The sequence below is a fragment of the Plecotus auritus genome (assembly GCF_963455305.1).
Source record: "Plecotus auritus genome assembly, chromosome: 3".
Classification (NCBI taxonomy): domain Eukaryota; kingdom Metazoa; phylum Chordata; class Mammalia; order Chiroptera; family Vespertilionidae; genus Plecotus; species Plecotus auritus.
The window spans coordinates 34210232-34235304 of NC_137772.1; the positions used below are offsets into that span (position 1 = coordinate 34210232).

The following is a 25073-nucleotide window of genomic DNA, read 5'->3' on the forward strand; positions in this document are numbered from 1 at the left end:
TGGCTACTGTATAGGATACTTTGAGCTCCTGTCACAATGGCATAAATGGGACCAGAGCCACTGCTGATGGCGGGTTTGTTACTAAGAGTGTCACCACCTTTGTGATCATGGATTAGAAGTCCATGGCCTGAGTGACGAAGCCCCTCTAATGGCCCCTGGCTCCTAATGCTACAAAACTAACTAGCACACCAGCTTCATCCCAACATGCAGGTTAATTTAAAAAAAAAAAACAACAAAATTTTTATTGATTTCAGAGAGGAAGGGAGAGGGAGGGAGAGATAGGACATCAATGATGGGAAGAATCATTGATCAGCTACCTCCTGCATGCCCCACACTGGGGATTGAGCCCACATCCAGGGCATGTGCCCTGACCAGAATCAAACCATGACCTCCTGGTTCATAGGCATAAGCTCAATCACTGGCCGCATACAGGTTAATTTTTTTATTCTTCAATATATATTTAGAGCATATTCTAAAATGTAGGAATTCATCTGCAGCCATAGGAGATATGGTGATGGTGGTAAAGTCATCAGGACTATGAATCATAAATTATGAAAACGAGTAAGTATCATAGATAGGAAAAAAGGAACTTATTTATGGAGTAGCCCTTTTACACGCCTCCAGTATGTGAGTTTACTGCGGTGTGACCTATGGGGGAGACACCTACCAGCATCTTACTCATATGTGAGCTGAAATGAATTTCTAAGTAAATTGTACATAAAAATCTTGTGAGGCTAATGAATCACATAATGTATTTTATACTGCAAATCCTGAGAGACTTGTGATTCCCTACAGTAGTAAGGAGTTTCAGAATTTTACAATTGTGGACTTTTGTGCATTTTCTTCATTCATCTTTGTTTTCTGTCACTTTATTTTATATATTTTTTATCCCATGATTTTTAATAATTTTTCTTAATTGACAATTTTTTTTTTGCTGCTCATATGAGAGACCTCAACTTTATCCTCAATATATATGTTTTTGTCTCCTTTCACAACAGTGTGACTACTTGGCCCTTGGTTACTCTAAAACAGGGGTGGGCAAACTTTTTGACTCGAGGGCCACAATGGGTTCTTAAACTGGACCGGAGGGCCGGAACAAAAGCATGGATGGAGTGTTTGTGTGAACTAATATAAATTCAAAGTAAAGGAGCGGAGGGGAGAGCAAGAGAACTGGATAGAACAGCCTGATCCGGCCCGCGGGCTGTAGTTTGCCCAAGGCTGCTCTAAAATCTCACCTTCAGGGCAATCGGTCTCCTAGTATGTGCACAAAGAGAAAGCATTTTTAGACTTTACCGGCTATTCTGAGACCTACTTATTCAAATTTATAGAGCTTGTTTGCAGCATTCAAGTTTGGAGGGGGCTTTATATTATATACACTGTAACTTTCAACCTTGTTTGGTATTGTTTTTTTCAATTCCTGATGCTATTTTGAGTCTTTACATCTCCATCTCATTCGTCTTAGACTGTTAAATACTATTCTTCCTATTTCAATATGCCAAAAAACTTTCTTCATATTTCAATCTCACCTTTTTGAAATCTTTACCATAAGTCCAACACAGAGGCCCCAAAGTAATAATGGTGGAAATGTGAGTTAGTCTACCTTCTCAGAGTGGCTTCATGATTTCTTGAGAAGGTAAGCCTCCTCTGGCTTGTGTGCAGGAGCATGCCTTATTTTCAGGGAGGTCCTGTGTTCACATCTATACCCACTTGAAGACTCTCTTCCAGGGGATTTCCCTAAGGTCATTTTCACTTTCTGTTGTCCTTATTGCCATGACACTAAAGATACATACCTGGATTCTTCTCCCAAAGTTATAAATTTCGCCTACATCTCCATCTAAGTATTATTGCAGCATGACTCATACATACAACAGCAACATTTTTTAAACTAAAAATTCTTCTAAAAATCTATTCTTTCTTAAAGCAACCGACACAAAGCATCTTGGAAGATAACTAGGGTGTACTCATTGCTCCAGGCTTCTGGCCCATGGACTTTCCACCGGCTCCTTGGAGTCAGCCTTCTTTTTCCAAAGATGAGCTTATGGTTTCCCTGTGCTTTTTTTTGGTTCATTTATTTATGGAAGGAATTGTGTTCCATCTTATGTTCAGATAATAATTTTGTAATGAAACCTGCACAGCCATTTCATTTAGAATTTTGACTACCCCCACACACTATCTATCACCTCTTACCATATTTATTTTTCTCTGCAGCAACATCTTCTAAGATACTCAATGGATTTGCTAGTTTATTATATTTACTATTTGTCTTCCCCTACTAGAATGAAAAATCCACTGGGAAAAGTGGTTTTGTTTGTTTCATTGACAGTGTATCCCCCAGCCTAGAATAGGATCTAACTTTTAGTAGGTGATAAAGAAAATCTGTGAAATTAACAAATGTTCTGCAAAGAAGCGCTTTCTCTAATTTTCCCAATTCTAAAAATTAATAATTAAGCAATAAGTCACATGAACTCATCTATGAGATAGCTGACTGTGAATAAAGTGTGACTTTTCCCATTTTGTATAAATAATTCTAGAACACTAATGCAGAGACTTTTATTATCTAGTTCCAAAAGTTTAACTAACTGAATTCTGCCATATCGTGACTCTCATCTGTGTGAGTTATTTCACTTACTGCATAATAAAGAAAGCTCAATTTTTAGTTGGACTGTGATAATAGGGAATCCTGATACATTTTTTTAGGCTAAAATTAGTAAAAATGCACATGGACTGGCGACCAATGTTCTAAATTGCTCTGATTTGAGGCTCAGCTCCTCATTCATGTGGAAGTGGGAATGGGAGTTAAGGAAATGATATATAAGTAGCTTTTTCCTAAGAGGCTTAGAGATTTGAATACAGACTATTTATATTTAATGATTAAAGAGCCGCTGGCAAGTGAACAATTGGATTTATTCCTATTAAAAATATAGTAGGGTAACAATACTGCCATGGGGCTCTCAAAAACCGGAAGTCAGTGCATCAATAACCCAACAAGCCAGTTTCCTCCTTCCCTGTGGCTAACCTTCAGTCGATGATTCCTTGGCTGCGGCCCACAGGCAGGCACTCACAGCCTCATAGGAGGCGCTCAGCCGCGTGGCAGGGTCCCTCTTTGGCTTGGGCGGAGGCTGTTTCCGTGGTGATGGGAGGCCACTGCTGTCATCCAGGCTGAACACCGAGTGCAGAGAAGGAGACCGGGTGGAGGAGCCAGCCAGGGACTGCATCAGGCTGTCCACAGCCATGGGGACTGGGACGGAGCTGCAGTGGAAATGCCTGGGTCCACTCCTGTCTTCAGTTCTTGAGGGGAACAAAACACAAACAGCACCCGTAGAGGACCAGATGCATTATATTCAGAAGTTAACAATGAACCTGCTCAACCAGACATACCAGACATAACCAAGGCTTTTTGGTGAAGAGCCTTCCCCGCTGAGGCTGAAGGATGCCTGTGCAGCACTCTGGTAACTCACACACCCAGAGAAAGCTGCCCCATCCTTCCAGCCCCTGCTTGATGATAAATGAGCACATTGGAGATTCATCATTATCACTGAAAAAACAAAAGCAAAAAACAAAACAAAATAAACTCACACAAATGCAACACTTCTTAAGGAGTGCTACATTTTCTACCAGGCATTCACTGAATGAATTTTTCACACTCTGATTATTAAGCAAATAAAAAAAAATATAATTTTAATCTGAATGATAATTTCTGGAGAACCCATCTTAATAGAGAGTTACTGATGCATCAAATGCTGGGAATTCATCACCACTTCCCCTTGCAAAACTTAAAACTATCAAAGATTTACATTTTTTTCTCTCTTTTTTCCTAACCATTTAAACCTCGTTGGCAATTAATTAAATGTAGAATTATTATTTTTCTTCTGTTATCCCCCCTGGTTGTCCAATGCCAAGTAAACTGCGGGTATTCAACAACAACAACAACAACAACAACAACAACAACAACAAATAGACAAATACTTCTTCACTTAATTTTATACCAAGCAAATGAACACATAATCAAATTGAGAAATTGGGGTGGCTGTTTAGCTCCAGCAGAGAAAATAACAAACATTATTCTGGAAGTCATATAAAATTAATAGTTATCTGGTTTTTAAAAAATTCCTTCTGGCTTCATATGTCAATATAATCATGTAGCACCAAGATGCCAATGCATCCCTTTTACAAGGAGTCTCCGAGCATTTGTTTTAATAATTATATCTTTGCATGGCAGCACACCAACAGGGCTGGGATCCACCACAAGGCAGAGCCAGAGGCCCGTGTAGAAAACGTACTAGCTGAAGATAAAAGCATGGCGCTCAGTGGATAATTCGTTTTCCCTCTAATGTTTAATTATAGTTTTCCATACAAAGGGATTTTTTTTTCAGTTTTTAATCACTGAGATATTTTAAGCTAACTAGTGAGAGGCACATCACCATTTCCACCTTAATAAAAAATCATTTGACAAAGGTAGTCAAGGCAAAGGGGAGTCATTTCTTTTTTTTTTTTAAATATATTATATTGATTTTTCAAAGAATGGAAGGGAGAGGGATAGAGAGTTAGAAAGATCGATGAGAGAGAAACATCGATCAGCTGCCTCCTGCACACCCCCTACTGGGGATGTGCCCGCAACCAAAGTACATGCCCTTGACCGGAATCGAACCTGGGACCCTTTAGTCTGCAGGCCGACGCTCTATCCACTGAGCCAAACCGGTCAGGGCAAAGGGGAGTCATTTCTTAGTGAGAAAAATAACTAGATATTACCGAGTTCCTAAGAAAAAACAAGCATCTCCTTGACAGTGAATTAGGATCTGAGGGACCCACGTGCCTGCCCTCCCAAGGAGGGGTTCTATGAACCACAGGGGTCCTCATCTTTCATGGAGAGGCACAAGTGATAAAGTGGAGAAGGATCAGGTGGTCCCCACATTTCTATTTCAGCCTCCAAAGTGAACTTTGAAATAAGAGTCTCTCCCCAAAGTATTCCTTATTGGCAAAGAAAATGAGACGGTTTACTAAGGAAAATATCTATACAACCATTTATTGGTTTCACTACTTTTGTTTTGAGAGTGGCTTCTCCATTTCTTTTTTGTTAGATTTCCAGAAGTTTCTCTGAGTGAGACTTTGATATAGATGGCACTTGTATAAAGATGTGAAGTCAGCTAAGACAGGAATATCAGATGCCTTAAAACTTTGTGCTTGAAAGGGAAGTGATTGATGCAAGCATTGTAAGTGAAGCAATAATTACTTCGTTGGATTAAACTCACAGATGTAGCATTTATTTCATTAAAAGGATGCAGAGGAAAAGCATCCTATTGGTTTTTATGAGGTTTCAAATAAAGGATGGGTGCATATTTGCCAGTTCCCATAATTACTGTCATATTTGATTGAACTTTGCATTAAGGGCTATCGGAACTTTCTTGATTCCACTGAATCAATTACATAGATAATTAAAGTTGCACACTGTCTGCCTTTACCTTTTGGTTCCTTCCTCTTGCTTGCCTCTGGCCTCCAACTTCTCTTTGTGGTAAGTAGCATTCATTTCATTCCTGAGCCGGTCATTCTCACGGGCAATGTCTGAAGCATTCTGAATGACCAGGGCATCATAGGTCTTCAGCCCCATGTCCTCTGTAATCTGCAGGAAGCTGTTGATGGATGTGACCTCTTGCTGTCTGATGCTTCTTTTCTGAAGCAAGCGCTGGCGTGCCAGAAATCCTCTTATAACTTCCCCATAAAAGAACGCAATCAGGGGTCAGGGAGAGAAGCAACAGCGGAAAAACCCAGACCCACACAAACAAAAGTCACAGTACATTTATATCTGAGCAAGTACAAAATAAGATATTTAATTCAAAATAAAATGTACTAAAACATTCTAATCTTGCATTAAAAAATATCTAAATTCAGTCGTGATAACGCTAGAGACACAAATCCTTAAACTAAATGAGGTCATGCAAGGCTCCCACACTTTTTATTTTGTTTGTTTGAGAGGCTAGACATTGATAGACTGGACTAAAGACAATGAAAAAGAACAAGGTTCAAACCCCAGAGAATTTTGGGGGTTGACTCTAACTGGACCATTTTGAGACACACTATCTTCATTACATCAGATTATAACAGAAATGATGAGGCTCCTGGAATCAATCTTTGAAAACATCATGCACATATTGTTAATAGGACTGTGATTTAACTCCCAGAAAAACTAACACTGCACTTAAGACTCTAGGAAGAGATTGTGTAGAAATATAGGACACCCTTCCTGCTCTCTGGGGAAGCTGAGGTAGAAAAATGTGTAAGAATTAGGGAAACAAGTGAGTGAACACATTTTGAAATGGCTAATTTCAGCAGACATGTAAGACTTGAAATAAAAACAATGAGCACTATTTAAAGGCACTTCCATGTGTTTGGAACACCATTTGATCACTCACTGCCCCAATTCAATGATAATTAATACTCCATTATCTCCATTCTGTAGACAAAGAAAGAGAAGGTTAGTGAGGCCTTATTACAGTGTGTAAACCTTATTATAAACAAGTAGAGGCCTGGTGCATGGATCCGTGCACTGGTGGGGGACATGGCCTGGGGGGATCGGCCTGCTGTGCGAGCGCAGCTCATCCAGGTCAGCTGAGCAATGCTCCCACTGTAAGAGCATGCTGACCACCTGGGGGCAGCTCCTGTGTTAAGCATCTGCCCCCTCGTGGTCAGTGTGTGTCATAGCAAATGGTTGACAGGTCTTTCTAGTTATTCCACCATTTGGTTGCTGGGCTTTTATATATATATATATATATATATATATATATATATATATATATATATATATATATGGTTGCTGGGCTTTTATATATATAGATATGTTCATAGCCTCCTTCAGCTTAAGGATTTTTGCCTTTAGTATTTCCTGAATTTAGATTTCCCTTTTTAATACAAGATTAGAATATGTCAGTAAATGTTTATTCTGGGCTAAATGTATCTTCTTCCAAGCAAACACAACCAATGAATAGAAGAGCCAGGATTCAAGTCTCTGGTTATGAGGCCAAGCTCATTCCCTTAGTATCCAACCACTCGGACATCACGTGATCTGTTGCTCTGCAGAGAGCAGATCACCAACAGGGAAGCCAAGGTAGCATGCTTGCAATCAGTGTGAAGAAGAACTTTGTATAACACTGAGCACAGGTATAAATGGATCAGGTTGCATCCTGAGAAAGGGACTCTGCTTCCAGTCTCTGAGCAAGTTCATGAGAGCAAGATGGCCCTCCCTACTTGTGGATGCTGTGGACAGATGCAGGGGGAGTGATTACTATTGGGTACTTTTGACTCTGGGATGCCATCCCTTCCAATTCTAAGTTTCTAAGATTAGAAGGAACTGTTCGGATTTTAAGAAGGTCCATACTTTCAGGGAAAACCAGTGAGTGTAGCAAAATCACTCTATTCTCGTCTGTAGGGGAGGAAAAATAGGCTGTGAAACACTGAGTGCTTTAAAATAGTTCGTGGCTACTGAAGAACAGTGTGTGGGTTATCTCTGACATTCACTTGATTCCTTTTCTTGATTACAAGGTGGAAAGCTGCACACAACTTTCCACAATTACGGCTTCAGAGGCAAGCACTCTGCAGGCAGCTAAAATGCTTAAGGCTTTTATTCCGATGGCAATACTAAATGTTTAGTTACTTTGGAATGCAGTGGTATTGAATTAACTGTAAACAGTCATGCTGCACTAATCTAAAGGGGGGAAAATTAAACAGTAAAAGGTACAACCAGATTTATAGAAAGAGAAAATGCAGAATAAGTATTAACCATGTGAAGGGCACACTGGGAGAGAGAAGCAGAATTCAAATTGGCCCATTCACTTGCTAATTCTATTACATTAAAAAAAACACACATACCAATAAAAAAAAAAAAAAACTGAGACATTGACTTTTGGAAGGATCAAGCTGTTTAATCTCTTGTAATAAAGGAAATATTAATGTGGATATACCAGACTTCTTGGGACCTCCGATGTCAGCAGAGCTATTTCTTGGATTCATCTTGACCTGGGAATCTATGGTCCCATATTTGGAGAACTCCATTTTCTCACATTTCGTACTAGCACGTTTTCAAATTCTTTAAAAATGTTATACCAGTTGCTAAAAATTGTTATATTTAACAAGGGACAACTAATAAAAATAAATTTGCTCCAATATATATTGATACTTGCGCTCTTTCTGACAATTGTAAAAGACTGCTTTTATGACATTTATAGTATTCAGATTTTAAGTTTCATCCAGGACAAAGTAAACATATATAGTCAGAGAGAAACTTCTGTTAGGAATAATTTGAGATTAAAATAATTTAATTTAAGATTAAGAGTAACAGCTTTCTCCCCCCGCCCCAACATTTACAAAGAAAAAAATGAGAACTCTTGAAAAACTGGAAATGACACCACATATAAATTTTGAGTAAATTTCATAGTAGCAAAAAGTACTGAAGGAACTATTCCAAGAGATATAAAAAGAAAAATCAATAACCAATGCTTTGCATTTAAGAGCCTATAATTTAAAAAATGCTTTTATATCCTTTATTTCATTTATGCCATAGGAAGTTATGGTTTTCATCTTGATGCCATTTTGTAGACCATTCTCAATTTTTTATCTTTTGAGGTGTAGAGATAACTAGAGTTCTGATCATTTCTTTTATTTCAGGTCAGCAGGGCACAGCAACTTATCTTTGTAACAGAATAGAAGGGAAATTTCTAGTGGGCACCCCTGATGGAAGACAGAGGACACATTCTTCTAATTATATTTAAGGAACATTTCCAGGAGAATTTGATACTCCGTTCTATGTACATATAACATGATATTAAATGGGGCTCTCAGTTAACTCTATAGCGTGGTGATTACAACACTGGTCTTGTAAATTGGATTCTTCCCATTCCAATCACAGCTGAGGCTGGAAATGCAGCTTCTGATTCAGGAGGTCTGGGGTGGGGCCTGAGATACTACATTTCTAAGCATCCCAGGTGGTGCCGAGGCTGCAGATGCTCAGGTCACAGGGTGGTTTGTCAGGGCTGTCCACACAAACAGGAACTTCAAGGCGGGTCCAAAACAGACCTGTGACCCCAGCCTCTCTCTACACTGATGAAGGACAAAATTAAGGAGGCCAGGTGATCATCATCCACAGAGAGGCCACAGTTGCCAAGAGTTGAGGGTGGGTCCTTCCCCTAACTCGAGGCTTCCCCCACTGCCTCCGACCAGGTCAAGAGCAAGCTTCTGAAAGTGGCTTCTGAGGACCACCCAGAGAACTTGCTATGTGACTCTGGAGGACATGGTGGAGCGTGAGTCCTGAGAAGACGGATACTGCATCAGTGGCTACTGCCAGGCCCTGAATGCAGGGTGGCTCTGCAGGGAGAAGCTACACCTGTCAGGGTCCCAGGGTGTGGTTCTCCAGCACCAGACATGGTTTCCAAGACAGAGATGTCTGCTTGCAGTCATTTAAAGACAATTCTTAGACAGCATAGAGGCCTGGGCAGAGAATGTCCATGGGGTACCCAGGGACTGAGGGGGGATAATAAGTGACTGTCCAAAGGAGAAGTCTTGCCAGTTCTCAGGTGGGTAGTACAGATAAGTGCTGAAATGTGCCCGCTATCCAAATCGCCATTGAATACCTACCTAATCACCCCACCAGAGGAACCCCAGGCCAGGTCACACTGCAGAGGTCAGACAGAAGAGCTGCTCTGTCCCCTCACTCTCCCTCCCCTTTGTCAGCTCTGGAGGGTCACAGGTGCACATGAGCCTAAGTAGGCAGGAGTGGGAAGCATGCCCACTGCCCATCTGTGGGGCCCGAGAGGTCCAAGATGAATGTTTTTACTTAGAATGATGTGCTGAATTTTAAGTGTTATTTGGATTGAACTTGTTCATTCTGAATGAGACGGTTTGAGGAACCAGAAGGTAGCAGTACATTTTAGCATCAGAAAATGATAAGAGATGTCATGAGGGGCGTGCCTGGATGAAACCAGGGGTTTCAAACAGACAGAGCCCTGAACAGAATGAAATTGATTTCTGTATCCTATGAATTGTCTTTGCTAGTTTTGAACAGTTTCAAATATACCAGTGAGCTCATTACAATCAGTTCAACCAAAAACTAGCCAATGGATTAATTTTTCCCTTTTCCCTTTCTTTGAAAATTGTATTTATAATGCATAATTAAATTATTGAGAAAGTTAAGAATCTATTAAGTATGTATGTTTTATGTGAGGCATAGTTATTATTTTTAATATTTAGCCATTTTGATGGTTGCTTGGGTTTTGATAGGAAAAGAAATTCTAAAGGAACTCTCTCCAAGTTAAAATGAAACAAAAAATGCTATCTGCTATCAAAGATAACGCTCCAGATATCATCACTACTTCACAAAGGAAAAAGAAAGTCAAGGATTTTCCCATGCATATGCAGAATCACATAAAATATGATCTAGCCAATCGACTGACTGAACTGGCTGGGAATCTGGCTCCTTAGCTGGATCTAAGTACCACCGTGGGTTCAAAGGTACACGCTTCTTGTCAGGATCAATAAGCATGAATAACTCTTCTTCCAAACTGTGGTTTAGATAAAAATCTGCTACAAAATATCAGATAAAATGACTACCAAGTAAAGCATGAGCAGTGTAGTGTCTGCAAACCCTTATTCAGAGACAGGTAAAGAGCAAACTAAGCCACAGTGCTGCCTAAACCCTCGAAAAGTGTCCATAAATAGCATCATAGTGTGGATGGAGCAGTTCACCCTAATGTAGATCCCACTGATATTTAAACTTCTATTCCACAACTCACAAAAGTTCATATATGTTAGTGTGTACTGTTACCTTTTTGACAGATGATAATTTTTCTCTGCAGCTGTAGGCACAAATCATTGAGCTGGTTGGCATGGCAGTATTTTAGAAACACTTTTCGGACTCCCATCTAAAATGTAAATAGCAGGGAAACATTTAATAGCATGGAGATGCCAAAATGATGATGAGAAAACCATCAGGCAAGAGATTTTTCTAGAAAACAATTAGAATAAACAAAGCTAACAAATTTAATGCCAGTACATCTCCCTCATTATTTTTTAACACTATTAAAACCTAATTCCCCAAATTTTGTTCTAATAAGTATCTTTGTTGTGTGTACACATTGTCATGTTTGCAAATGCCTACACACTACAGTTGTGGTAGTTGTACCATGTAGTGCAAAATACTAACGGGCTTTGACTCTTTTTTTTATTGTTGACATTATTACAGATGTCCCCCATCTCCCCCACCTTTGCCTACCTCCACCCAGCCCCCCACCACCATTCCCCTGGCTTCACCACTCTGTTGTCTGTTCATGGGCTATGCATATGTGTTCTCTGGCTACTCTCTGCACCCTTTATCCAGTCCTCTTTATCAGAAGATAAAGCCATCCCCATGCATGAATTTTCACACTCCAGAACCAGACTCCTAACTTTCCTTTGTGATCCTTTTCTTTTCTCAACCCAGGGCAGGGTGGTTAAGTTTATAAAAAAGGAAAACAAACAAACAAAAAGACCCAAACAAAACATACAAAGTCACACAAAATTGTTTTATGTCAATTAATTTTTCTACTAAACTGTACATTATTATATACTAGAGGCTCGATGCATGAAATTTGTGCAAGAGTAGGCCTTCCTTCCCCTGGCTACTGGCACCGGCTTCCCTCTGGCACCCAGCACCAAGATTCCCTCTGGCACCTGGGACTGGGCTTCCCTCGCAGTCCCGGCTTCATCCAGAAGGTCTTCCAGAAGGACATCTGGCCTAATTAGCATATTATGCTTGTATTATTATAGATTCAATGTATATAGCCACAATTATAGAACTGCAACATCAAAGTAAAAAGACTCAACAAAGTCATGTGTGAGCAATAATCTTCTAGTCATCTGCATAAGCAGAAGTATACACTGAGCTTTCTTCTCTAGAATTTTAAAATTTCATCACTTCATAAAATTTGTTTTCATAAAAAAGGTTAGTGGTATGCAAGCTAGTCCAATCATGCTGCTATTGATGAAAGCAGCTACCAAAGAGAATTCTTAAAAACACACAACAATAAGCCATGCTGAGCATTTAAAAAATAATTTTCCTGTGTGTTGTGCTCATTTTCTAAGAATCCATGGAACTGAATGCCTTTTACAAGGTAAGTGTTCACAGTTTCTCAGGGGAAGCAGGCATAAATAATTGCAGAAAAGCCTGGTAAATACAGACACGAAGTGCTGTGGAAGCTCGGAGGTGATATTCTGTTAGATAAAGAAGAAATACTGCATAGGCAAACCTTGTAATATGTTCATAATCATATTCTCAGCACTTGAGACAAACACTGTTAAAATAAGAGGAAGACTAACATGTGTGCTCCCAAGCATGACCTGAGGACATTAAATGATAACACTGCACAGCCTGTGTCATACATCACAATGACACCCGAGGCTTGCATGTATATACACACCATTAGGTACTGGAAAGGTTTATAGGTCAGACTTGTCTTTGGAGTACGTGGCCAGAGGCAGTTTATGAACCTTTTCATATGGAAACGGAGTTTACTTCAAACATATTTTGTCACTTCTCATCTTTCCTTCTAACTCTCCCCATAGCCATGTTGTCTTAATGAAACACACATTTACATGGAATTGGGACTGGAACCTTACACTATGGTAGTCAGGCTAGTGAGTTAGATTAACAAAAAATGTTCTCAGCTGCTGTTCTATTTCAGAGGACTCTGGCTGACTAGATGTTCTTCTTCATTTCGTTTTTGTTTTGTGTTTTGTTTTGTTTTTGTTTTTGTTTTTTTTAGTTGGTTGAAATTTGAGACATTTGCCTAGGTGGGTGGCTACAGAGAATTGCTACTTCTTCCCCCATTGTATTGCCATTCACTCTCTCTGGTTATTTTCCATATTTCACAGTCTTTTTCCCCCTTCCCGACTATTGACTTCTTTTGGCAGTGAACAGGAAGAACAGTTGGTACTGTCTGTGAGCACCGTGGAACAAATCTGTGAGACAGGCATTGGGAAGGAGGGAGCATGTCATCTTTCTGTTCATCCCTGACTGTGGCATGTTACTCACTGTGGGAAACTACATCCCAAAGGCAACATTCATGCAAACCTGAGTTCCAAAATGAAACTCTAAAAGACTGATAGCCAGCAAGACTCCACAATTGGTGGAATCAATAATAATTAGGGGAACTAACAAATGGAGGAACACAAGGGGAAGAGACCTATAGAATGCAACCAGGAAAACTGGATTCTAGCCCATCTCCATACTTAAAAGGAGACCCTGAGCAGGAAGAGAGTTAGACGACTGAAATCTCTTACAGTGACATTTCCAACAGCCATTCAAAAAACCAACTTCGTTTATCTTGAGAATTCTGCTAGATTTTAGAGTTACAAAGGAGGTCTCCCTCCTCAAGGAGTTCAAATGGAAAATCTGCAGTAAGCAAAATCTAGCAAGAATACATGCTCAGTGTGATGTTATGAGTTATTTTCAAGGACCCTCAGAGAGGAAGAGGTGATCAAGGTGGAATCGAGTAGGATTCACTGAGAAGCATGTTATCTAAGCCATTTAGCATTGAAGGATATGTAGGAATTTTCCAGGGTGGCTAGGCATGGTGGGAAAAGATGAATGTGGGGCAGAAAAACTAGCATATGAAAGGCAAGGAGCAGAAAATGACAAACCAGCTTGGGGGTACAGATGTGTGAAGAGTGATGAGAGAAGAGATTACAGATGTAGCTAGTGGCCAAATCGTGAAGAGTATTACAGGAAAACATGGACATTCTCCTATGAGCAATGTGGCTAACGTGAACAAATTAAAGGGGATCAGACCTAACTTTTATAAAAATAATTTTTGAATCTCTATTTGAAATCTATAAAGTTCTTACCTTTTCAGGAGAATGGATTGTTGGGCTTGGCTTTGGGAAATAGTTTGTTGGCAAAGTGAGACAATATAATGCAATCACAACAGTTTGGGTTTGGAAGATTATACAACTGTTGCTTGTCTGGCGGCCAGTCCCTATTTACCCTTTATAACTGAAGCCAGACCCCACCTTCATTAGTAGATTTCTTATACTCATTTATTTGCTTCCAGTAGGGCTTTTATGACTTTCATTTGTGTTCCCAGAGCACCATCTGAATGATCCTTGTTCTCTTATTGTATGCATTGCATATTTATCATTATCTATATCATCACATCTCTCAAAAATATGAAGATATATTCTTGATATTACAAGTGGTAGGGATGTGAGGAGGGTGGATTTGAATTAGACAGAGAAGATGAGGAACTGTGAAGTCCTGGTGTAAGATGAGTCTAGAGATGGATGATAATGTCTTCAAGGATGAAAATAAGGTATATGGGCGATGGGAATAGAAGCCAGACCCAGAAGTCATTCAGCAATCTGGGAATAAGTCATGGACATCAGTCAGCAATAGAATAAATTATGGTGGAAATAAAAGGAAAAAGAAATGGAGTGAAAATGGTCCACAATTGTTGTAGACATAAGAAAGTTTGGATGGCAATGATTCAGCTGATCCCTCTCCTCTACTGAGACAAAGGAAGTGATAAAAAGTGAAATAGTAAGACATTGTCAGAAAATATCCAGTTTTCAGGATAAAGTGGATTTTTTTCAGTATATATTAGCGATTCCATGGAATCTGATTGTGGGTACTTGAGAAGCAGTCTGAGTGTTTCATAGGGCTGATCTGTTAGGCCAGACTTGGAGGCAGGAAAATGAAGTTCTTGATGGGAGCCATGGATGGGGATAACAGCAAGGGAGGAGTGGAGTGGGTGTGTGAGAGCACAGGGCATGTGCGAGGGAAGGTGATATGTTAGACAGGCAGGCACATGTAATGTTGGGAACCAAAGGCCAGCTCTCAAAGCTCCTGGTGGGTTTTTGGTGTAGCTATGTCCATAAAAATTTTCCCCGCCAAGGTAAAACCAAGGGCTTTGAAAGTAAGGAGGGCTTCTAGGCATCTGGTTCAGTGGGAGGGGGAAAGAAATAAAGTCTGAATCCACATTTAAAGTATCCTGTTTGACACAGCTAAAGACTTCATGGAAATGGCTAGGTATTGTGCTGCCATCACATTCAGGAAATTTTAGAAAGTTCTTCATTCATCTACTTGGTATACTTTACAGTTATTCAATGGACTGATCCACTATTTCATATCCATTCATTCATTCACATTTTTTAGCATATATAATTTATTTGTGGATTGGCAAGAAATGGAGATGCTCATTAAAAATGTTACCATTTGTTTGACAGTTGCTGGTCTTTTGGGGTTGTCATATTTGTAGCAAATGTTTCATCTCTTCTAAAAGATTAAAATTAGCCCTTCAGCAGTATTTTGGATTTCTTCATCAGAAACTATTCTGAATAATGCATTTTAGTCCTTCAGTCCTCTGGTATTACTGATAGTAAGGATTAGTGAGACATAAATCTAGAAATATTTATCAGAAAAACTCAGAGATGCTCACATGAATTTTAGGAGAAATATGTTGGCCATTTTAATTTTTCTATGGAAAAAAATCACATAAAGTTACTTTGTAATCAGTGCCTTAGTGCGCTGTCTCACATCCAACAAATTAGGATTCATCCGAATGAGAACAAATGTTCAGATCACCTACATTCTTGACTCCAGTTGCATTCTCTTATAAAAAGATATTTCTCCCTCACACCATAGAAAAGGAGGGAATGAAACGTTCTCCTACTGAGCCCTCTCCCTGTGCACTCCCTAGATGCAGAGTGTTCTGATCTGAGATTAAAATGTTCATGTCATTCTCACTCCTATAAAAGTAAGCCATCTGTGAATTATAGTCATTGCTATTTTTATTAGAAAACCATTAGGATTTTTTTTGAAGTGACAGATTTTAAAAGATTATACAAAATTATCATTGATGACTCCGAAAGCTTCAATTACTGCTACAGTCTTCAGGGATTTTTTTTAGAGGTGCAGGCTGTGGGAGCACAGACACCTGCTGGAATGGCGGTTGCGATGGCATGTGGGTGGTCTGGAGGTTGTACTAGAGAGAGAGATTAAAGAAACCTGTAAAGGCCCTCTCCTCCCTCTTCCCCCTCCCTCCTCCTCCTTCTCCTCCTCCTCCTCACCACTGATTGCTGCTTCCAATCACAGTTACAAGGAGTAGTGCTTGCCCTCCCATGGAGGGTTGGAGGGACCCACACTTCTTGTTTCCATGGAAACCTCAGGACACCCCCACTACACAGGAGATGCACATTACTGGCCTCTCGTTTTAGGGGTGTCCCCATCTGACCACTCTTCATTGTATGGGAGATGACGAACAAAACTAACTTCAGAGTGGTCCTCCTAAACATCATTATATTACTTTTGTGCTTAAAATTACTTAATTGCAAGTCATAATTTTCAGGATAATGTTCAAAATCTTTAGAAATGTTTATTAGACTTTCTATAGTATAGTTCTTTTTCAGGGCATTCTTGATTATCTATTCTTAACCTATATCATATTGCTTGCTGTTCCAAAATGGGAACTTATTTTTCTCCCCTGGCTTAACATAGTCTGTTTCTTTTTTCACATAATATCTTTATCTAAATCATCTACTTAAAAATATTTTAAATTTATTTTTAGAGAGAGAGGAAGGGAGAAGGAGAGCAAGAGAGTAACATCAATATGAGAGTGAAACATCCATCAACAACCCCCCTGACCGAGGATCGACCAGGGCATGAGCCCTGATCAGGAATTGAACCTGCAACCACTGACCCACACCAGCCAGGGCTAAATCATCTACTGAATAAGCTCCAATTCATCATTTAAATCACAGGTGGTTTGGTGAAGTTTCAGTTTAGCATTTTCCATATAATAATGAATTCATTAAAATAGCATATCTATGTCATTAATGTATCTTGTATATGTCTCTATAATATCACTGATTTCCTGATTTTGTCATTATTTGTATACCTACTTGATTATTCAGCTTGACTATGAAATACTTTGGTGGGCTAGGATAATGTTGAAGAAATATAAAGATCATAAGTTATATGTATTAAAGTGAAGGAAATGGAATTAAATGGAATAAAATGGAGAAAGAACTTCAAAGACTGATTTTAATAGATACTAGGTATACTATGAACTCAGTTATTTACAAAAATTCATTTCAAATGATGAAATCTTAAAATTAAACCTGTTTGAACTACTTTAATTAATTCATTTTCTAAAAATGCATCTAATGTTGTTCAAGAAATAAAGACTTTTGGTATAAGACTATTGCAAACCAAAATCTAGAATGCACCCCATCCTCTAATTCTTTACCTGCTCTTCAATTCCCCTTGTACACGGCCTCCAATTTATTAATCTTCCAGAAATGGTCAATGATTCCATATTGCCTGTAAACTAAAATGCATACTTCTGGAATTAGCATTCAAAGCTCTCCATAATATGGCCTTTATTAATCTCTGAAAGACTAAAACTTTTTATTCCTCTAAAAAGAGATGCTACTTACTGTTATTTTAACTTCCCACATATTACTGAGGGCAGAAAATCAATGTGAAACTTCTGTAGACACTATCAAGGGGCTATAGCATTCATATGCACAAAGTTCTTATTGAATGATGTTACTATTATTCTCAGTGTTATCTTAGGAATATCACTTCATATCTATGTCTATAATATTGGGATTTTTTAAATAATTACTATACATTTTATTTTAATGAGATATCATTTATTGTCAATGCTTATATTTTGCTATAAAAATGCTTAATTTCCATTGTTTCTGATAAAAGATTAATCTTTAAAAATTTTAATCTTTATTGCTCTAAAAACACTAGCATTATCCTAATAAATACTTCCCACTTAAAAATAAGATACATAATATATTTGCATTAAAAGTAGTCATCTTCTTTCAATATGATATTAGCATTAAAAAAAAAAGCCCTGGTAACTCCCATGTAAATCTGTTCCCAGTTTTTAAATAGCTTTATTGATGAGATGTGAACAATATACTGTTTCTTTTATGTGGTTTGATGTCTCCATCACTCTCCCATCAGACTTGTTTTTCTTTCTGCTGATCTGAGAATGTCACTGTGCTCCTTTAAAATACTGTCGTTTCTACTTTTACCATGGAAAGCACTTTCTGTACTTATTATGTAATCTCTTCCAAATAGAACCAGCTCCCCAAACCCCAATATTTCCATATACAAGCTATGAATATTCTTTCATTCATTTCTGCTTTTAATTTTTTAAAAATTTTCATTCACTGATTTTTAGAGACAGCTAGCCAGACAGAGAGACAAACATCCATTTGTTGTTCCAGCTATCCGTGCATTCACTGCTTGCTTCCTGTATGTCCTCTGACCAAGGATCGAATCCACAATCTTGTCACCTTGTTGTATTGGGAAAATGCTCCAACCAGCTGAGCCACCAGGTCAGGGCTCATTCCTGGTTCCTATCATTTTCACATAGCTCTCAGCTACACTGTATCTTTTATCTTTCCTGCTTTTCCTTGTCTCACATTTATTCATCCATTCAACCTATCATGTGTCTGTCTTATCCATCTATTCATTCATCAATCATCCACCATCCATACATAAATCAAACATTTGTCATGGGCATTCCTGATGCCAGGCCCTGTGCCAAGCTCTGGGACCACAAGGACAAACAGAATGCCTCCTATGCTCTTACAAAGTTCAGTAAAGCAACCATTTAACTAAAACTCATCTTCTCCAGGCTGAATTCACATAGTTCTCCCATTTGCTTCTTTAATTCATTAAGTTTCTAAGGATAACAATTATTTTGTATGTGTATAATTTATAATTAATATTTTCATGGTAACTTTGAAAAATTATGAAATAAAAATATTCTAATTTTCAGCCAGGCTCTGAATATACTTTTAAATATCCTCAAAGGATACATTTATACTAAAATACAAGTTCTCTTCTATATAAATAGACTATTCTTGAAGTTTAACTTCAACATAGAAAAGATAATTATAGCCATGCACATCTAATAGAGTACTGTATCTTCTATTTGAAGAGGTGGTTTGGCTCGAATTACATATAATTAAAGGTTAAGAAAAATTAATTACTCTCACCCAGAATAGTATGACCCATACAGCAAGCAGTGATGAATAAAAACTACTATTTTAAGCTTACTAGTGAATTGCTCACTATGTGATCCTATATATTATTTCATTATGAAAATAACATCGATATGGTCAAGAGCACTTTAAAAAAATCTTCCCCCTCCCATAACACATTGTAAAAAGCAATCCCAAGCCATACCCAAACAAGACTGATTAGCTTCAAAATCAAGAGGAAAGTGTATTGGATAAGTTAACGTATCCACTTAAGGAGCTCCTTTAGTTTTCCTTCTTAACAAAATGGCCTCCACAATTACTTGCCCCATGGAATGTGTATGTGATAAATGATTAACAGCCACATGAGCATAATCACAGCCCACTGTACTCACTGGGGCATGTGTCGGCACCTAGGTCGGGAACCCTTCCACCACCAGCAACTACCAAGTCACTGCCATCCATGTATTTTGATATTTGCTTTATTTCTAAGAACATGAATATTCACAGCATTTGATCCTGGGCATCTGATCTTATGTTGTTCATCCTTAAGAGTATTTTCAGATATTAAAATATACTTGCATAACTTTCCTAATTTTCCACATACCCATTCTGTGGTATGTTCCTGTTTGCTTTGAGACTCATCTACATCTATTTTTGTGAATTATCTTCTGCTTTCAACTCCTAAAAGGCCAGGTCTCTTCCATTATTTAGAGCTTCACATATTGTGTGCAGCAAATTCACACTTGTTAATAAGAGCTTGAACATATTCCTGACATGTATTAATATTTTAGTTTTAAAGAAGATTCCACTCTTCAAGTCAACACAATTTAATAGGCCTATGTATTGAAGGCCCCTGGGAAGATATCTCTTGACTTCTTGACTTTTCTTTGACTCAACTACCCTGTTTGTCCTGTTGACCATCACCTTATCTTGACTGGGCCACTATATTAGCTTAACTGGTTTTCCAGCTCTATTCCTGCTCTCTAACAATACAATTTTTTCATGTTTAAAACATAAGTCAGATCATGTTACCACCCTCTTTAAAGCTTATTAATGGCTTCACATTGAACTTGAAATAGAACCTTGTAGTTTGACTACATAAGCTCTGGCCCTTGCTTGCTTCTAATCATCCATTCTTAACACAGTGATTCTGCCCCCAGAAGGTGAAATTGCTTCCTGATGGGGAAAACCTAATAAAGGTTTGTTGGAGGACTAAATAAACCTGGAATTGGGGAAAATTATATATATAAAATAATCCTATTTTATTTCATATATATATATATATATATATATATATATATATATATGGCCAAAACCACTTTTTTTTTTTTAGTAGTTAAGAGACTCATATTAATGAGGAGGATTGATTATTGAGGGGCCACAAACCTTTGTAATAGCTAAGATTCCCCCCACCCAGTATTAAATTCCTTAGTAATTCTCTCATTAATTTTTCTCTATAGTGGGGCAATAATGAATAAAATATAGGTGGAGAACACTGCTATACAGCATGGTATTTCTTCTTATCACCTGGTTCTCAGTGCTCCAGCCATTCTGCTCCCATCAGTTCTCTCAGGCTGCCTTCATCTTGGGGTCTTGGCACACTCTGGTCCTGCCCCCAGACCCACTTTCCTGCCCTGTCCTGTCCTGTGGCTGAATCCTTCTTATCCTTCAGATCTCAGCCTACTGAGGTTCTCTTGGAGATGCCATTTCAGCCATATATAAGCTTTGGCAACTTTAATTTGCTGTCAGTCTCCTCATTGGTTCCCTTACAGCATGGATCCTAACCTGTAATTATTTATTAGTTTACTATTCATGGTCCCACTTCCACCCCACTAAACTGTAAGCCCTGTGGAAAAGGGATACACCCTTCCTTCTTAATATTGCCTTGTGGAACTTCAGGGATATAAATGGTACTCAAAAAATGCTGTTGTCTCAAGCAACCATGCAACCTGGAGTTAGAGAAAATCAGATTGATTTGTAAGAGATGAAAGTTGGACTAAGAACAGGCATAGCCAGTTTTTACTTAGAGATTGTTAAATGCCTCTGTGTAATGAAGCTGAGAGGAAAAATATAAAATTACTTCAAAAGAGAAACTATGACACATGGCAGCAAGGCTTGAATGTGGATACCTGTATTTCCAAAGAGAAAATGTGATAATAAGTAGGTAGTTTGTTCATTCAATTCATTCAACAAAATTGGTTGAGTGTCTACTCTATGAGAGACCATGAAAGGGATTTACTAGTCACACACACACACACACACACACACACACACACACACACACACACACGATGTAACAATATATAAGAAAAAAAGAGACATAACATTTGTCCACAAAAAGTTCAGAGTAAATGGAAAAAGACACTAACCAAGAATCAAACAACTATAATATTACTTTAAAAAAACTGAGTCAATACACAAAAAAACATTAGGAGTAGTTATCTCTAGATTCAATTCAATTACAAATGGTCTGTATTTTCTTCTTTAATTTTCCCTATTTTCCAAGTTTCTTATCAAGAATGAATGCTGTTTTTATAATAAAATGTATTCATATCTGTGTGAGTAATTGTTTAGTACAAGAGAAAAAAAGAAATAAATATATGTGCATTTATATAGTGACTCCCAGTTATAATGCACATGGTACCAAGAGATACTCTTAGATCCCTAGTCTATTATTTGCAACATTAATAATTCCAGAGAAAAAGAAGGAATATGAGAAAGAACCATTTTATAGGCTATTTTCTAGCTTGTACTTATAGTTGATTTATGAAGTGCTCTCTGAGTAATAAAACAAAGGTTATAAACCATTAATTTATTGTATTAATAAGAGTCAAGGGCCCTAATACAATTGTCTTATCTTAGAATATGTAAAAAAAAAAAAGTGGAGGGTGCTTAAAACTTTAATAGTTTCTTGCTCTTACTTTTATTAGCTTTTCTCTACTGTACTATTTTAGATTAATGAAATAATAAATCTTTCATCCAACTGATTTTATTTAATGGTATGGGAAAATGTTAATCTTGCAATTCTCAGTACTATAAGAATGAATCCTTCAAAGATCATATATTTTTACAGAGACACAACGAAATTTAGGCTATTCCTTGAAAATCACATTAGAAGATGATGATAAATTAATTATTGTAATTTTTTCTTAGTGAATAAATACAAATAGAAAAAAATAGATTTCACAAAAATTTGGGGTTTTCCTTTTGTGAGCACCCTTTGTTATTTATTTCAGTCTCAGCTCTCTCTCTCTGACTCAGACACACACACATATACACATAGAAACATGCACATGAGGCCCAACAAGTGTGACTCAGTGGTTGAGCATTGACCTATGAACCAGGAGGCCACGATTTGATTCCTGGTCAGGGCACATGCCCAGGTTGTAGACTCGATCCCAGTAGAGGGCATGCAAGAGGCAGCCAATCAATCATTCTATCTTATCAATGATACTTCTATCTCTTCCTCCCCCTTCCTCTCTGAAATCAATAAAAATATATTGGGGGGAGGGAAGAAGCATGCACATGAAAATATATTACATGGATAGTTGAGGTGAAGTTGAAGTTCTAATTTAATTTCTTACTTCCTGTGTGTAGAATCTTGAACGAGTTAATGGAAGTCTTCCTTTATCTGACTCCTCACTGTTAAAATGCTAGAGGACATGTAAAATCTCACTAAGGTTATAACCTAAATTTATCCTTCCATAATTTCCTGTAGCATCTACTTCAAAGGGACTACACAGAACACTCTTATTTGTCCACAAGGTTTCCCTCACTCCAGAGTTTTAGAATCTGGGTGAAAAGACAGTGAAACGGATGGCTGGGAGGGCTCTCCTAAATGGGGGCCAGCCTGCTCCCCAATCCTGACTTCCCCCGAGCTCTGCGAGTGACTGTGCTCGGAAGCGGCACCCCTGGCATCGCGTGAACTGCCTCTGACAGATTTGTTTCTCCATTCGTCATGCCTCCAGATGGCTCTAAAATGAATATAGCATTCAAATAACAACACAGAAGAAATCATCCTATAACCAGTTGATTCATATAAAATGTGTGAAAATCCGATTATACCATTTATTTTTCCACTTAGAATTAGTTTCAAAAGTTTTCACTTTACATAAATGACATAACATGGCAAAACAAGCATGTTCCACATGGCCCTGCATGCCTGCCAGTCACTTTCCTAGGGCTTGAAGAAATCAAGGAGGGGAGTGTTTGATCGAATGTACATAGATCTGGAGGCATTATTTTCAGTTACCTTAAAGTAGGACTGAACTAAAAACGTATACATTTCGATAAATAAAATACCTGAATAACTTAAAAAAAACAGTAGGAGGTTAATAACTAATGATTTAATTTAACTTGTTTTCAAACTATGACTTAATTCAAACTATTTCAATTTGCCCCCCACAAATGAGGAAATCCACAGGTTCTTTGTTTCATAAAGAAAAATATATCTGGTGAGACATAAAACAACACTGGAAGTTAGTCCTATAGAGTCTACTCAAATCATTTCAAGAATCTTCCATTCCTTTTTGAACAACTGAAATTCTGCCTTGGGATAAGGATAAAGCTCTGACATGTCCACCATATTTTAAAAATATGTCGTTTCATCATAAACGTGAATAAGAAACCACCACCAAGGAGGACTCTTTCCAGCCACCCCACACTCTGATTTTCCTTCAACTTTTCTTCAAAAGAAAACAACCTTAAGTTAAAGCAGTGATGTCAAGTATATTATGGGAATAGTGACTTCAGTAACTTTGCCAAAAGGTTACCAGTTCAAATCAATAAAAGAAGGCTGAAGATTCCTTTGAGAAATAAGAGCTGGTGGTACAAAATATATGAACGGTTAATTATTACTAGTATTTGAAAGCAAAAGTGTTTTAAAGCAAACACTTTATCAGTGCAATTAATAGATTTTTTCAGAAATGCTTAAAAGAATTAATTTGACCCTATACAATATCCTTCTTAAATTGTATTTATGTAGCAGTTACAAATTTTTAAAATCTGTTTTAGTTGCAGAAGTAATGCATGAATACATGTATTTACTAAACACGAATTTAAGCCCAACTTCCATTTAACTATCATCTCAACATGATTCCTTAGTTACTGCCTTTGTTTGGTTTTTGTTATGAATTATTCTGGGTTTTAAAAAGTCCTATATGTCTCTGTATCCATATGAAATCTATTATATGATTTAGTAGGCTTTTGTTGCCAAAGACTCATTTACTGGCCCAGAACACATACACACATATCTACTGTGCATCTTTCTCTGTGCCCTGTGCTGGAGATACAGCAGTAAATCGACATACTAAAAATCCTTTCTGGTGGAGCTTACATACTAGTGCAAAAGAGACAATCAACAATTTTGTAGAACACGTACCATCTACGGAATAAGAATAAAACAGAGAAGAAGGAGCTAAAAGGAGGTGGAGGGACATGATGATTTAAAAGATGGTAGTGAAAGATGTCTCAGTGGATAGAGCACTGTCCTACAGACTGAAGGGTCCCGGGGTTCAATTCCAGTTAAGAACACATGCCCAGGTTGCAGGCTCAGTCCCAGTAAGGGGCGTGCAGGAGACAGCCAATCAATGATTTTTTCTCATTATCTCTCTCTCTCTCTCTCTCTCTCTCTCTCTCTCTCTCTCTCTCTTTCTCTCTCTCTCTCTCTCTCTCTTTTTCTCTCCCTTCCTCTCTGCCTCTCTGAAATCAATAAATATATATTTTAAAAAAGGTGGTAGTGAGCAAAGCCTGGCATATTGCAAACTGGGTGGATTTACCATAATGGTTTAATAAGACCATTCTTAAACTATCTGTGCTCAAGTAGTGATTTAGAACCAAAATTACCCTGACTGGCCTGTCAACCAGCACCACCCATGAATCCTCTCTCAACCCTAGAATTTCCTGGGGGTGGCAGGGTAGCATCGGTAGCATCTAGGTCTCAGCTCTCGGGACTAGACTTGATAGTAAACACTGTATAAAGTCAATCATTTCTTCCCTCAATTCCAATTCTTCTCCATCTTCTTTTCCTTTCCTTCCTCCTTCCTTCCTTC

At 38.1% G+C, this 25073-nt stretch overlaps 1 protein-coding gene across 1 annotated transcript in view; it reads right to left on the reverse strand.

Moving 5' to 3' along the window:
• The window catches only part of MYO16 (myosin XVI), a 435293-nt gene that overhangs the window by 90272 nt on the left and 319948 nt on the right, over nt 1–25073 (reverse strand). The window contains exons 29-31 of the mRNA XM_080660342.1: nt 10808–10904; nt 5460–5706; nt 3017–3288 (exon numbers count right to left, since the gene is read on the reverse strand). Of these exons, the coding sequence (XP_080516468.1) occupies nt 3017–3288; nt 5460–5706; nt 10808–10904 (616 nt within the window). The remainder of the gene's footprint in view (nt 1–3016; nt 3289–5459; nt 5707–10807; nt 10905–25073) is intronic.